General features: G+C 45.7%; 1 protein-coding gene across 2 annotated transcripts; it reads left to right on the top strand.

The window, feature by feature from the left end:
- Window positions 1–346: 346 nt before the first annotated feature.
- LOC149341443 (uncharacterized) lies at window positions 347–13,258 on the top strand. Of its 2 annotated transcripts, none has more exons than XM_089543551.1 (4): window positions 347–585; window positions 5,300–5,540; window positions 10,361–10,426; window positions 12,933–13,258. In XM_089543551.1, exons 2-4 carry the CDS (start codon window positions 5,319–5,321, stop codon window positions 13,122–13,124), a joined length of 480 nt encoding a protein of 159 aa, XP_089399677.1. In that variant the 5' UTR covers window positions 347–585; window positions 5,300–5,318; the 3' UTR covers window positions 13,125–13,258. The 2 variants fall into 2 exon arrangements, with proteins under 2 accessions (XP_089399677.1, XP_089399676.1); XM_089543550.1 differs by having other exon boundaries at window positions 350–585; window positions 5,295–5,540.
- Window positions 13,259–13,766: the final 508 nt, after the last annotated feature.

Genomic DNA, 13,766 nt, shown 5'->3' with positions numbered 1-13,766 from the left:
TATTTTCTTTATTATTTCAACAAGAGGCGGCGCTAAGGGTTTCAACGAAAGCAGAAAATAAAGAGAGCAGATGTTCTACTCAACCACTCAAGCCGTATCCGGTGGGCGCCACTAAGTTAACATCCCTTGCTCAAAAATGACAAATCTATCATGTCTAACGCAGGCAATCTGCGATAGGGCGCAGTTTACAGCACGATGACGGCGCTCCGCCTTCCATCTCCCGTCCCAGCTGGCAGACGCGGCGCCGCATTGATTCATGCTTTCTCGCCGCATGTATAGAGCAGGCACGAGCCGTGTGCAAAAAAAGGCAGAAAAATAAACAAGAAAACGGAAGAAAAGCGAGCGATAAGAGCCGCCGGGACACCGAACTAGCGCGATAGGAAGTGGCTCCAAGATAGGCTACATCGGGGAACGCCGAGCACTAGTGTCGCACTGCGAGCTTTTACAGATCGTTGTCGAAAACACCAGTGAATTGCTCACGGCGACTGGCCCTGTAAAGACCATTTAGTAGCGAACACCTTTGAGAACGCTCCGCGAAACAGATACAACGAAGCCATACGCAACGTGCCACTCATCGAAGCAGGCGTGAGTAACGAAGGCCATTTCAGTTGATTCACCGCTGTGTTTGCTATGCGACTTTGACAGCTGCGCGTTTTCATTTGTGGTGGTGTGTTTTGGGGGTGTCGTTAGGGTGTGCTGACATGGCAGGGGACGGTAACGGCCGCCACACCTACTCGACTTCGTGATTTCGTCAAAGGCCTCGCAAAATGCGTAGCGTTTCGTTTCTGTTTGCACAGATGGCGCTCCGGGTACGCTTTCAGTAGCAGTGGGCATTATTCAGGTTGTCTCAAGTAAACAATGCCGCCACATAGGCTCGAGACGACCAGGGAATTAAAAACAGCACATGAGTTCAGATGGTCGCTATGAATAAAATGAGATTAGAGGATTGAAGGGGGAAGAAGTTTAGTGATAGCCTCTGAATAGGCAAGTCGAGTGTTGCGCTTCGTAGCGACGCAGCGACCCTCAGTGAACCGACATCAAAAGAAACGTAATAATTGCACGCCACATCGCGTCTCGCGTTCTCTTCGGCCATGGTGGTTAAAGCGTATGGTTAAATTTCTCTATAGGTGTCTTGCGCATCTTGTCACCAGCGCTGAAACGGTGCACCACGCACAGATTTCACAATGCGCCTCGGTGCAGGTGATGGTAACCGGAATAGATAAGCGCTATGCTTTCACTCAGTGCAGCGTGTCCGGAAAAATGGCGTGCTATAGACCAGAATCCAGAGCCGCTCCTGGGCGCGGCCATTTTCCGCCGACTGGTGCGCCGCGGTGCGGGCGTTTCTTTGGGGACTGCGGGGCTGCGAACGCTCCGCGGCCGCGCTGCATACAGCCGAGCTTCGGGCGCTAAAAAAACATTGCCGAGCATACTTCCGCAGCGTGGCTGTGTTGCAGGAAGTATACACGTTATCAAAGGGATCACATTGATGCGGTTTAATGACATTTAGTTTGACATTCACGTGAATTGTGCTTTAGAACGCGCTCGTGCTCATATCGCTACCGTCTTAATGCTCCACTGCAAAAAAAAAAAAAAAAAAAAGTTCAATATCAAGTATTAGGTGTGCGGCTAGCATGCAGTTCCAATTCCCATGCACTCTTAATCCTTCGGCCATAACGTACCACCCACAAACAGGGCTTTCTTGTCGCATGCGTGGTGCGCCAGTTTATCAACAAATTACCGCTGTGAGCTTAACTGAGTCGCAGCGCCAGCAAGAAACAAAATTTCTCATGGTTTATGCAACTTGGTGCATAAAAACGTACTTTTTCTCAAATATCAAAGCTTGAATAGATATTAGCAGCGAATCCAGCTTTCACGAATTCTGAGGTCCGAAGTCGCGTTCATTTTATTCGTTAGCTCTCGCCGCGTGTGACAGCGTTGCGTAGGCGTTTGGCTAAGTGCGAATGAATGTACTAAAATCGCGCATATTTTCCTATGATTAAGGTAGATAGCAAAAGCAGAAAGACACTACGGTAAACCTTTTACACCCCCCCCCCCCCCCCCCTTGACCCCTATGACATGCGTGCGGAAAGAGCAACTGAAATCGGTAGCGGTCGTGCTTACAATCCTGTGCATGAAATATGTTTAATGGGAACTAGAGCAAGCTCAGCGCAAGGAGGTAATCGAAAACACGCGCTTCGTCGGGACAACCTTCAGTCTGCAGCTCGCCTATCCAGTTACTACACCACTGAATCAAATCAATAAATACACATTCCTGTGCCTAAAATTATCATAGATGATAGAGCACGTAAAAGACGGCAACAAACGACACGCCAGCGCAGAAATCTGCTTAGAAGTGCCGGTTTTCAGTCCGTACGCTACCTGGCCGACTACTCCGCGGGAAAAATCCCTGCTGTTTGCAATACTATTCCAGAATTTCCCTGAGCAGCGCCGCCGCACCAGCGGCTCGGTGGAGCAGCGTCGCCGCTGCGGTGCCAGCGTTTAGAATCCTGAGCGAGCAGAAAATCATCATTGAAAAACGTAGCGCAAAAAACGAGACTAAGGTGATGACAGGACACGAGCGCTAATCATCAATATCAGTATCATCATGGTGGGCACAAACAACGAGACAGACGCGCACTGCCTCGCCGCACTTACTCACATCCAAATGACCGGAAAAAAAACTCGGAGATGTCACGTTAACGACTAACTTCGCGCAAGATAACCGCAGTACTGTCTGGTAGAGGGAAAATATGAGTAGTGACGTACAGCACACACCCTCATACGTTATGATGAAGCACTACAACGACAGGAGCGTACACGTAAACATGCATTCTACGCGCGGCGCCGGCGCGACCCGCAGTCCATCGGGCCGCGCGCGCCGATAGATGGCGACTGGTGTCGAGAGTAGGGGCGCGCCAGCAGCCTGCGTGCGAGGGTAAAAGAATCTGGTCTATACTCTCGTGATATAGCAGTCAGACTAGAACTAAATGTCGATTTCTGATCATTGAGAGCATAGCTAGCAACATATTTGTAGAAGAATCACCTCGCAAATAGGGTTGTGCTGACAGATAATTTGGCGCAGGCCTGAACAAGTTCGTCACTGAAGAGTAGAAAACAACACATGATAGCATCACGGAGCGCTAGCACTTGTTTATATTCCTGCGGGAAGATAGAGGATTTATGCTCGAAGTAAACGATCAAAAGGAGCGTCCCTTCGCTGAATCGGAGGACGTGCGTTCTCGGGTGACAATGAATGTTTGCATCAACGAAATGTAGGGTAGATGGGTTCAAAGCGAAAAAAAAAAAGATCGGTAATCTATTGCGTAAACTAAGCAAAGGAGCACCTGATCCTTTTAATCGTTATCACAGGCTCAATAAAACGGAGAGTTGAGCTATTTGGTACATGTTTCTTGGAAAAAACAGCGCTAAGACGAAGGACAACGAAAAAGAGTACAGCGCCGGTCCTGTCGTACTCTTTTTCGTTGTCCTTCGTCTTAGCGCTGTTTTTTCCAAGAATCACAGGCTCAGGCTATGACAAACAGAAAAGAGGTACCTCCCAAGCGCGGTGTGATGAGTGTTGAAGTACAGCTCTTCGTTTGCCGATTAGCTTGAAACGATGGTAGATGACCGCGACTTTTGTGAGTGCATAAAATATTCGACGCCGTTGTACTCGTCTCAGTTGTGTCCCTCTTCACGTGTCTAATAAGCGATTTCGTTTTAGAGGAATAGCCTACCGTACGTTTCAAGGAAAAGCGGTTTCGGAAGCGGGTTCGGAGCGGTTTCGGTTCGATTTTTTTTTCCTATTTAGATGTAATTTGGCGATGTTGGTGTCTTTTCTTGGAGTAGGTTACTTTTCTTGTAATATAAGGAATGCTCTGCAAAACAAAAGTTTTAGAACACTGAACAGATATAAGGATTTATATTCTTTTCGATGTTTTTTTTTATTTTTGCTTGTCGTGGGCGCCAGTTATGTTTCTTTTGTTACACCGTTTTGTGGTCACCTAAACGTAAAGGTATATAGTGACAACTTTCCAAAGATCGTGCATCATGCAGGGGACTGAACTAGCTTGCGACTCCTCCTAAAGCCTCTGTCCATGCGCGGCTTGGATTTTCTGTTAGTGGGGCTGAGTTGGGTCCAAGCTTGTTCACTGGTGATCCTGGTATGGAGCTCGTGACGTGACATCTTCGGGGCTGTTTGAAAACAGCACACTCGTAGAGTAAAGGGGAGAATGAGAATGCCCCCTGAAAGCGTCCATCGAGGCCAACAAGCCGGCTTTCCTTTCTCCCCACATTTCATTAACAATACGACCAAATTTCTTCCTTTGCTACATTTGCACTGAAGAGTTGTCGAAAACGAATGACTATTTGCTGTTCTATAGACAGGCCGGAATGTAACGCGAACAGCGCATGTCAACAAACAATATATTTTACCTATCTACTTTCAGCTGCAGTGTACAATTAGCCATACTCATGTATCTGGTTGAAGTGTCTACCGAAGTACCTATTCATAAATCTGTTGTAAAGGAATATCTCACTGCAAAGTAGAAAAGTAGGGCATAAGCGTGTTCGAGTTTCATTCCGGCCTGATGGAAAGGTAAGTGCAATTATTTATCTTTGAAAGATAATTGATTACAAAGTATAATAAAAATGCATGCCAGCGGTGGGATACTGATGCTCTGCCAACTGAGCTATGGCAGAGGCTGTCCACTCTTATATTTTCGAGTGTTACATCTTTCAAACATAAATAATTATAATTTCTTATTGATCAACACCAAAAATAAAATTAAAAAATCAAAACATTCCCCTGTGTTCCTTGGTTTCGGTTACTCTGGGTTTCCTTCATATGTATGTCATAATGAGCCCCTCATTTCTCTTCCCTTTCAATTTTCAATTTCAATTTAGTTTCCAATTTCTTTTACAGGAAATACAAACACTTCTGCTCATCTGCTGTTGTGAAACTGTACAATACTTTCATCCATCAAAAACTTAACCTCTGGTTATGCTTGGGAAAAGCGCTCACATCACGTGTCTAAGTAGGATGTTTATGCCTGAAGGCCACTTTACGTGCATGATGTTCAAGTGTGATGAGCGTAACGAAGACCGAAATGTGGTAATAAACATACTGTCTGGGAGCTAGGCAACTGAACTGACGGGTGCCATGACCTCACTAGTATGCAAACCTTGCCGCATAACGGAAGGTAATACTTGAAGTAATCAAATTATTTTTTTAATGTGTATTCGCTTCATTTTTCAATCTCAGCTTCTGTTTTCTTGGTTGTTTTTTTTTTTTTCAGAGTAGAACACAACTTGCGACAGCAATGGCCAGCTCTGGCTATCTCCAGTGCGCCAGTGAAGGCTGTAAAGGTCTGTTGAAATACAAGAAAGGTCCGTTCAGGCCCTGCGAAATCTGCAGAAAGGTCAACTGCATAACATGCAGAGTGGTACATGATGGTGTGAGCTGTGAAGATTACAGAAGACGCAAAGATGAAGAGGAAAAGGCCTTGGAAGTCCAGAAAACTAGCCGTTCAGAAAGCTTCCAGGTCGGTGCATGCCCTCGTATCTATCAATTTATTTATTTATTTATTTATTTATTTATTTACATTACTCCTCAGGGCCAGAAGCATTATAGAGGGGGAGTGGTAAATATAAAAATACGGAGAGAAAAAATACAATTGGTTAAATGAATATTAAAGGCACCTGAGTATACTGTCACATTGTAGTGACGGCAGTTCAGCGGTCAGGAAGACAGGAACAAGACTTGCAAACTAAGCTCTTCATTTGGGCTGAATTGTGCCCGCAAAAGAACTGAATCACTCGGAGGCGGCGTAAGCAACAAACGTGCTCGTCAGTCGTCGAACTACGAATGCCCGCCGCTCGCGGCATTGTTCAGTTTAAAGCCGGCAAGGAAACTTCGAGATAACAGGTCAGTATCATCTACAGTAATCTGGAAATACATAGATGCAGCTCTTCATGGCTGTGATCAATCGAGATTAGTACGGTCGCTTCTCGCGTCACAAACAAAAATAATAACACCCCTTTCCTGCGGCCTTGAGGACGAACGAACGGGCACTACAATGATACGGGGCAATGGTTAGCAGCGCTACGCGCAATTGCTCATAATTTTTAATGGCAAGAAGTTCTGCGGGAAAGTGGTTCCAGTCACGTGAGGTTCGCGGCAGGAATGGTTGCGAGAAGCATTTCGTGTTACATGACATATTTGCGACTTGGTGGTGATCGATGCGGTGAGATACAGAAATTGGTCGCCACGGGGAGAGGGATGATAATACAACTGGTGGAACAGAGCAATACGGAACACTTCTCCGCGACGTCAGCGACGGGAGGCAGAGATTAGACTTCACGGTAGTTATACTCTCTGTAAGGTTGTAGTTATCAAGGATAAAACGTACAGAGTTATTCTGGACCATCTCGAGATCACTGAGTTCATTGAGTAGAGTCCCATACCCATACCGGTGTAGCATACTCGAGTCTGGATCTTATTAATGTTTTATATAGCAATAGTTTCAAATAAGAAGGAACATTAAAAAAGCTGTGACGTCAGAAGCCTAGCGTGCGATGAGCATTCTTAAACAGGCTCTCGGTCTGAAGAGACCAGGTAATGTTAGAAGTGATGTGAAAACCGAGGTATTTATACGACGACACTAATTCCAGCGAAATGTTATCGATGCAGTGGTGAGGAGGGGCGGAAGTTTTTCTAGATACACGCAAGACTTTGCATTTGTTAATATTTAGCTCCATTAACCACTCCTTGCACCAGTTCCCTATAGTGGTGTCACCTGACTGAAGTAATGTAATGTCTTTAGCGTTGGTTATTTCTCAAAAAATTTCGCAATCATCGGCGATTAGGTGAATGTGCGAGTTAACAAGAGATGTGAGATCATTGTTGTAAATAATAAACAATAGGGGTCCAAGAAGTGAACCTTATGAAATTCCGGAACACGCCTCTGTAAAACTGGAGTTATAACCGTTAGCAAAAACAAATTATGAGCAATCAAGTAAAAAATTTTAATACGTACGTAGTAATAATTACGTAGTAAGTAATACTTCGTGATATACCTTGTCGCTTGCACATGAAGCCCCTTTGAGCGATCAAGTAGAAAATATTCAATGCATTTCAATAAGTAAGTGAATATTAAGTTGTTTTATTTTGTGAAGTGATACTTTGTGACATGCCTTGTCGCTTTTGAAAAATTGAAGAATATACAATGAGCCCCTTTGCGCGCAATGGCAAGGGCTTCATAGATTTTCCTCGTGCGTTGCTCGGAGTAGCATATGAGGATTTTGCACTGCTCAAAAAATGGAACGCAATCTTTGCACAATTTATATAGGAGCGTTAGGTTGATTTTGGGAACATCATGCATCGTCCCGTCTGTCCGCCATACGAGGCCCCACAGCAAAAAGGCGCTTCGTATACAACGTGGGTGCGGCTCGACAAAGCGCTTCTCATGACTCCTGCCGCATACTGCCTTCCTAGGTCCTGAGTTCACTTTTCTATTAATACGCTTCAGTTTGTATGCTGTGCTAAACAAGATACGTACACCCACTCTGCGCGCGACGTGTTTAAGCTTATGGGAGACCTGGTGAACATATAGCACGACTGCAGTGTTTCTTCTATTCCTTGGTTTCAGTTCTTTGTTACCCATAGACTTCCGGGAGCCTCATAGTAAACCTCCTCACAACACTGAACAGAAGTGGTTCTGGAAATCCCGCTGACTTCAACCGGTCCATCTGAGAGTGGAAACTGTTCCGCACCTAGTGTGTGCACAACCTGGTGATGGCATTTTTGAGGGCTCCTGAACCAACTTTTCTTTTGACGACCTTGAATTGGGCGGACTTCAGCCAGCACAGGTGTATGCTGTGAACGATGAATGATATATCCAGGAGGCGGTATCATTCTTTCGTTTGGTAGTCCCTTGGTCAAACGAAAAGGTGATAGATGAGTTTCAAAGAGTGCGAATAGGTGGCATTCTTAAAAGTTTTGTAGGAGTCGTCCACGTATCGAAGAAGTTTTATCATGTCAAGGCCAATCAGCGCATCCTGTAGGTGCTTGTCATAGTGAGCCGGCAGGATGTTGCTCAGCAGGGGGGCAAGAGAGGCTGCAATGCAAATTCTTCTTTTTGCACATATAACGACTCTTTGAACATGACCATTTTTCTTGTGAGGCCTCGTTATGTTGGTCAGACGGGACGATGCATCAATGATCGCTTCAGGGAACATGCATCGTCCCTAGAAGATATTGTTCCCAAAAGCAACCTAGCGCTCCACTATACATTGTGCAAAGATTGCGTTCCACTTTTTGAGCAGTGCGCAATCCTCAAATGCTACTCCAAGCAACGCACTAGGGAAATCTATGAAGCCTTTATCATTGCGCGCAAAGGGGCCTCATGGGCAAGTAAACCTTCGACATCATTGTCTCGCCACAAGTTGGCATATCTTAATTCATGAAGACGAGCCTAGTGCTTTTGCTCTTGGCGTTTTTGCTTCCCCTTCTTCCCTGCTTCCGCGCATCTGCCGGTCTGTGTATTTATACGCTCACGCATTAAATACAATCAGTTGCTATTCAGCGCTCGTGAGTGTTTGCTCCTTCTTCGTCCTCTTCTTTTTGAGCTGTTCTTTGTCTAAGATGCAATGCATGTGTGAACGATATTAACTGTATATCGCAGGAGTACGACTTTTGAAAACCATGTCGCGCTGACATAAGAAATGAGTTCGATTCAAAGAAATTAACAAGGTTGGTGAATATATATGCTCGGGTATTTCGCAACCAGTACTGGAAAGGGATATGGGACGATGATTACTTGGGGTTGCTTTGCTGCCAGATTTTTAGACTGGGACCTCCTTTCCGATTTTCGCTCGTTAGGTATCGATGCTTGGTAATGTAATTGCTGGAAAAGTTTGGTTAGTGCGATCAACCGAGATAAATCTGGTCGCATCGTACAACACAAATAAAAGCGGCAAAACCGCGTGATTGATAGCATTGAAGAATGAACAACCATTACAAATCTTTTCGTCAATATGTCGCTAGTTTCATACCTGTGCGGTCTATTCCTTTTGTTTACGTGTTGGTTCAAATAAGTGAAATACCCTGTATAAAAAGTGGTGTAGGCTACTTTCTTTTTATAAGGTGAACAAATGCACACAACGGCTTTGACAGTACGTTATGGAAAACAGTTATCGCATGCAGTTAGCCCGCAATTTAGTTCAAAACGCATCTCGTCAATAATATTATCAGGGATTGTTCTCTGAAGGACGCTAATGAATGTAGTGAACACTAAAAGGTATTAAAAATACAGAACTGAGAAATCTGACGCAAAGAACCACGAATCGTATGCGGTAATATTCAGTCCTAATGAGACAATATTAAGCAAACCATCAATCTCGTAATGTAAGCAGCCGTTGAAAATAAAGGACAAAGGAGCAGTCCTGTAATTTACCCTAGGGTGCGCGAATAAAATGAACTTATAGTGCTTGTTAGCAATTTCGCTGGACTTGAAAGACCTTTTGAACGCAATACCAACGCTTTCTTTTATGAGTAGCAGCCCACTATAGAAGTAATTTCGCTTTCTTGGGCTAAAATGAGTTTTTCCAAGAGCAGTTAAAAAGGACACCAATCGATTGGCTATCGCAGCTTATCTCTGCATTATACCCAAAACCCGCTCTCTTCAAAGACTGACCCTCTTCCACAAAGTGCCAATCAGTCACATGCGTACTAAAGCACGTTCCAAACGCCACCTCCGAGATGGGCAACACGTGCACCCACACTGTCCTCTATTTCGCTCCATACATTCTCTCTCAGTGCGGCTGTTGACGCAGAGGTATATTTATTTTCTGTGCTCTCGTTCTTACGAATTATCAATTTCTTACAGTGATTTCTCTGATCTTTGTACTAAGCGTCTGAAACTCATGAGCCTCAAGGAACAAATAAATCATTTCTTGGTCGACGGCGTAGCATTTGCATGCACATCGTTCGGCGGGCGCCGTATACCTGTGCCAGCAGCGGTATTTGAGTTCAATGCATCTCATACGCCTTGTTTCTGACTTGGCTGCGGGCGCTTAGCTGGCAGTAACAGTTCAGGCATCTTTGATACTACAGCCATGCAGCATCTGAGAGGGCGGAAAAACGGCGGGAATAACGAAGAGCCTTTCTGAGCACTTGCAACGCTTGAAGACAGAGCACTGCGTCTCGACGTCGTTAATGCAGGTACCGAGAAGATGGTGCCTGCTCGCCTCGCTATTGAGCCGCATGGCTGCCATAATGTGCAGTCATAAATATCGTCATGACCTTGCGACTGCGTGTCTCGTGCCTCACATTACTTAATCTTTATCTTTGTCTTTTTGACAGGGAGAGAGTTCCTCGGCGGGAGCCTGGGCTGAAGATTTTCGAGGAACGAAAGATCCAGAAAACAGGGTGAAGTACAATAACTAAGATTTATCAACTACTGGTGACCGTGTCCCTATTGGGTAAACTGCTACGTATTGTGTCGTGTGCAGCGCTCTGTACTTACTAGTGGGAGATCACCATCTTGGGATGACCTCCTACCTCCAAAACACATGCCGGAACTGCAGCGAGCGCACGGTCGTGGACAGTGACTTTCTTCCACCCCCTGCTACTCTTGCCATCGTTTGGGATCCATTCCGTTACCTTTAAGGACCGCTGGTTGTCTTGCCTTCGCATTGCATTCCTCGCCCGATCCATTTCTTCCTTTGATTTCGACTAGTATATCGTTGAGGGGCATATGTTCCCTCACCCAATAAGCCCGCTTTCGGTCTCTTAACGTTACACATACAGGGTGTCCAGGCTAACTTTAGCCAAGGGTTAAAAAAATGGCAGTGGCTTAGCTCTGGTTAAGCCTGGATATACAAGCTAAACGGTTCAGTTACGCTTGGTTTCACGTCATGGCTGTCGCAGTTCGCGCACAATGCACTGGGGGCACCACGATAACCGTGGAGGCATTCGGCCGTCCACACACTGCCTGTGCGGAGGCGAAGGAGGAGACGGAAATCGGCGCGGTTAAAATTCAGGGGGCACTTTGGTTTTGTGAAGTGCTGCAAGGCGAAAGCATTTCCTGGCGCACCGCTCGTTTTTTATTTTTCATATGTTATTTTTTATTTTCATTTTTTAGCTCCGCCGCGGTGGCTCAGTGGTTACGGCGCTCGGTTGCTGTCCCGAAAGACGCGGGTTCGATCCCGGCCGCGGCGGCTGAATTTCGATGAAGGCGAAATTCTAGAGGCCCGTGTGCTGTGCGATGTCAGTGCACGTTAAAGAACCCCAGGTGGTCGAAATTTCCGGAGCCCTTCACTACGGCGTCCCCATAGCCTGAGTTGGTTTGGGTCGTTAAACCCCAATAAACCAAACCAATTTCATTTTTTATTTTTGCTTATTTTCTAATTTTTTGTTTCTTTCCTTATTTTTTCTTTCTTTCGTTTTTAATTTTTTCTACTTATTGGTATTTTTTATTCCTTTAACTTCATTTATGGTTTGGTTTGGTTTGGTTTATGGGGTTTAACGTCCCAAAGCGACTAAGGCTATGAGAGACGCCGTAGTGGAGGGCTTCGGAAATTTCGACCACCTGGGGTTCTTTAACGTGCACTGGCATCGCACAGTACACGGGCCTCGAATTTCTCCTCCAAAGAAATTCAACCGCCGCGGCCGGGATCGAACCCGCGTCTTTCGGGCCAGCAGCCGAGCACCATAGCCACTGAGCCACCGCGGCGGCAACTTCATTTATGTGAGCCATGCATTCACTAGATGCGCCTTCATTCATGCTCAAACCTTGAACATTCGTGGCGGAGTGGTAGCGTCTCCGCTTCAAATGCCAAAGGCCCTGGTTCGATTCCAAGCCTCGACGCAGTTTTTTCAAGTAGCGCGCGGATGCATCGGAAAGTCAAATGGTGGCGAGGAGGAGTAGCGCGCGCAGCGGTAGCGGCGGCACACATGCGCAGTAGCGCGCGGCTGCGGCGAAAGGTCAGGCAACGGAGTCGGCGGCGACGGCTGCGGCCACCTGCGCCGCGTGTGACGTCACTCGGTTTCGCGCATGCGCAGAACTGACAAATCTGTACACCGGCTCACGGCTCACGCGAAGCTCGTCTCCGACCACCGTAGTGAAGCTTCCCTTTTCAAAAATAAGATATTTGAGGTAAGCCAGGGAAACCACTCACATACAGCTACCAACCGGCTTGCGCATCTAGGCAATTTTTTGTATTGCTATCAATTAAGGGGTAATTAAGATAATTTTTCTAAATGCATAAATATTGACTTTAGACGGCAGATGTGAATAGCAAGCTGGAGAGCACCTTCAGAAACCCCTATTCTATTTATTTGCGATAAAGAAAGTCTCACGTGTATCTTTTTTCTGAACTCCGAAGAAAGTAAGCGAAATGAAAAAAAAATCACGTGAGTAGCGCATTCGCGCACCCCGATTGTGCTGCTCTCAATCCTGTCTGGAGTTAACGAAATTAGCTGCTGGTATGGCGCGACGACCCCACTGCTCCGGCAGGCCATATGCCGACGGTGGCTGCGGCGGCGTCAACTTGCGCCATCATGCTTGCAGACTGGCTGGCGCGGGCTTTAGTTTTACTTTACTTTAAAACTTACTTACTCTACTTTAGTTTTATGCATGTTAATTTCTAGACGCACCGTTCTGCTCTACCTGTCTCACTTATTGATCATGCTCGCATTTCATCTCCTGAATGACTTAGCAAGGCAATGTCATCAGCGAATTGCAGCGAATCGCCAATCAGCACAGTTAGCATCGCTTTTTCTGACTGCATAAGGTTCCAGCTTGACCTGTCGCTTGATTCTTTTAAACACTTTCGCAATAAAAAAAAAGGTATACCCTGTGGCTGACCTATCGCTATGATTCAGCATAGTTTGCTTCTTTCGGGTTTGCTTATTGAATCTTTTTATTGTGCAGGAGAAATTCATTCCCGGTGATAAATACCTGTGCGGAGTGGACGGCTGCATGTATGAGGCGGTTCTTCACGAAGGATCAACGAAATTCTGGTGCCCCATTTGCTTCAAGAGACATCTAATTGAGGACGGTTTCCTTTATAGAGCTGAGTTACCACCCAAGCATATTAAAATCAAAGCAAGTTACTTTGAGTAGGCGTAGCCCTGGACTACGACGGAAGCTCTCCACCTCAGCGACGGGAGAAGCGTGCTCCAGCGGGCAACTTCGAGAGGCGATTTAAAAGTGGAAGCACAAGCTGAATAAAATGAAATATTGATGGTGTGGTTTAATATTCTCAACAGCTCGTTATTGTGGAGAAGTAAGCGAGAGTGTGGATTCCGTAAGCCGCGCTTTCTTTTGTTTCTCTAGTAATGCTAAACGTGCCGCCTCGAAAGCACCTCTTTTACGAGCGTATCGAAATACTTTCTTTTGTAGTCTCTGTATAGGAACTACAGTTCCGTTCGTTTGGCCTCAAGATTCGCAGCTGTAACTAACGTCACAATGAAGTAGCGTAAGATACACAGTACGTACTAAAGTACAGCACATTCTGCGGCAAATACTGTTTCCTAGTAACTATGTTACAGCTGAAATCTAGCTTTTCACACATTTTCGATTTGTTCTGGCCTATGAAGGTACTCCGAGGCAAGTACGGGGGGGGAGGGGGAGATTGCTTTTTGAAAAATCATTAGTGCTTTGTGCAGCTAACTTGTACGCCTCCAATAAAACTGGTTGCTGGGCTAGTTGCTGACACATACTTGAATAAAAAGGGCAGCGCAAAAAAAGACGACCACAGGAGGA

This window comes from Amblyomma mixtum, chromosome 5, assembly GCF_055824585.1.
Source record: "Amblyomma mixtum isolate Tamu chromosome 5, ASM5582458v1, whole genome shotgun sequence".
In the NCBI taxonomy this organism is placed as follows: domain Eukaryota; kingdom Metazoa; phylum Arthropoda; class Arachnida; order Ixodida; family Ixodidae; genus Amblyomma; species Amblyomma mixtum.
Note: the sequence above shows the minus strand (reverse complement) of the source record. Positions and strands in the feature narration are given on the sequence as shown.

What these genes read in the sequence shown, in the direction of transcription:
- LOC149341443 (XM_089543551.1), top strand. Translation starts at nt 5,319, where the DNA reads ATGGCCAGCTCTGGCTATCTCCAGTGCGCCAGTGAAGGCTGTAAAGGT. An exon ending in GCCGTTCAGAAAGCTTCCAG is followed by an intron (nt 5,541 to 10,360) that starts GTCGGTGCATGC and finishes TCTTTTTGACAG; the next exon opens with GGAGAGAGTTCCTCGGCGGG. An exon ending in CGAAAGATCCAGAAAACAGG is followed by an intron (nt 10,427 to 12,932) that starts GTGAAGTACAAT and finishes TTTATTGTGCAG; the next exon opens with GAGAAATTCATTCCCGGTGA.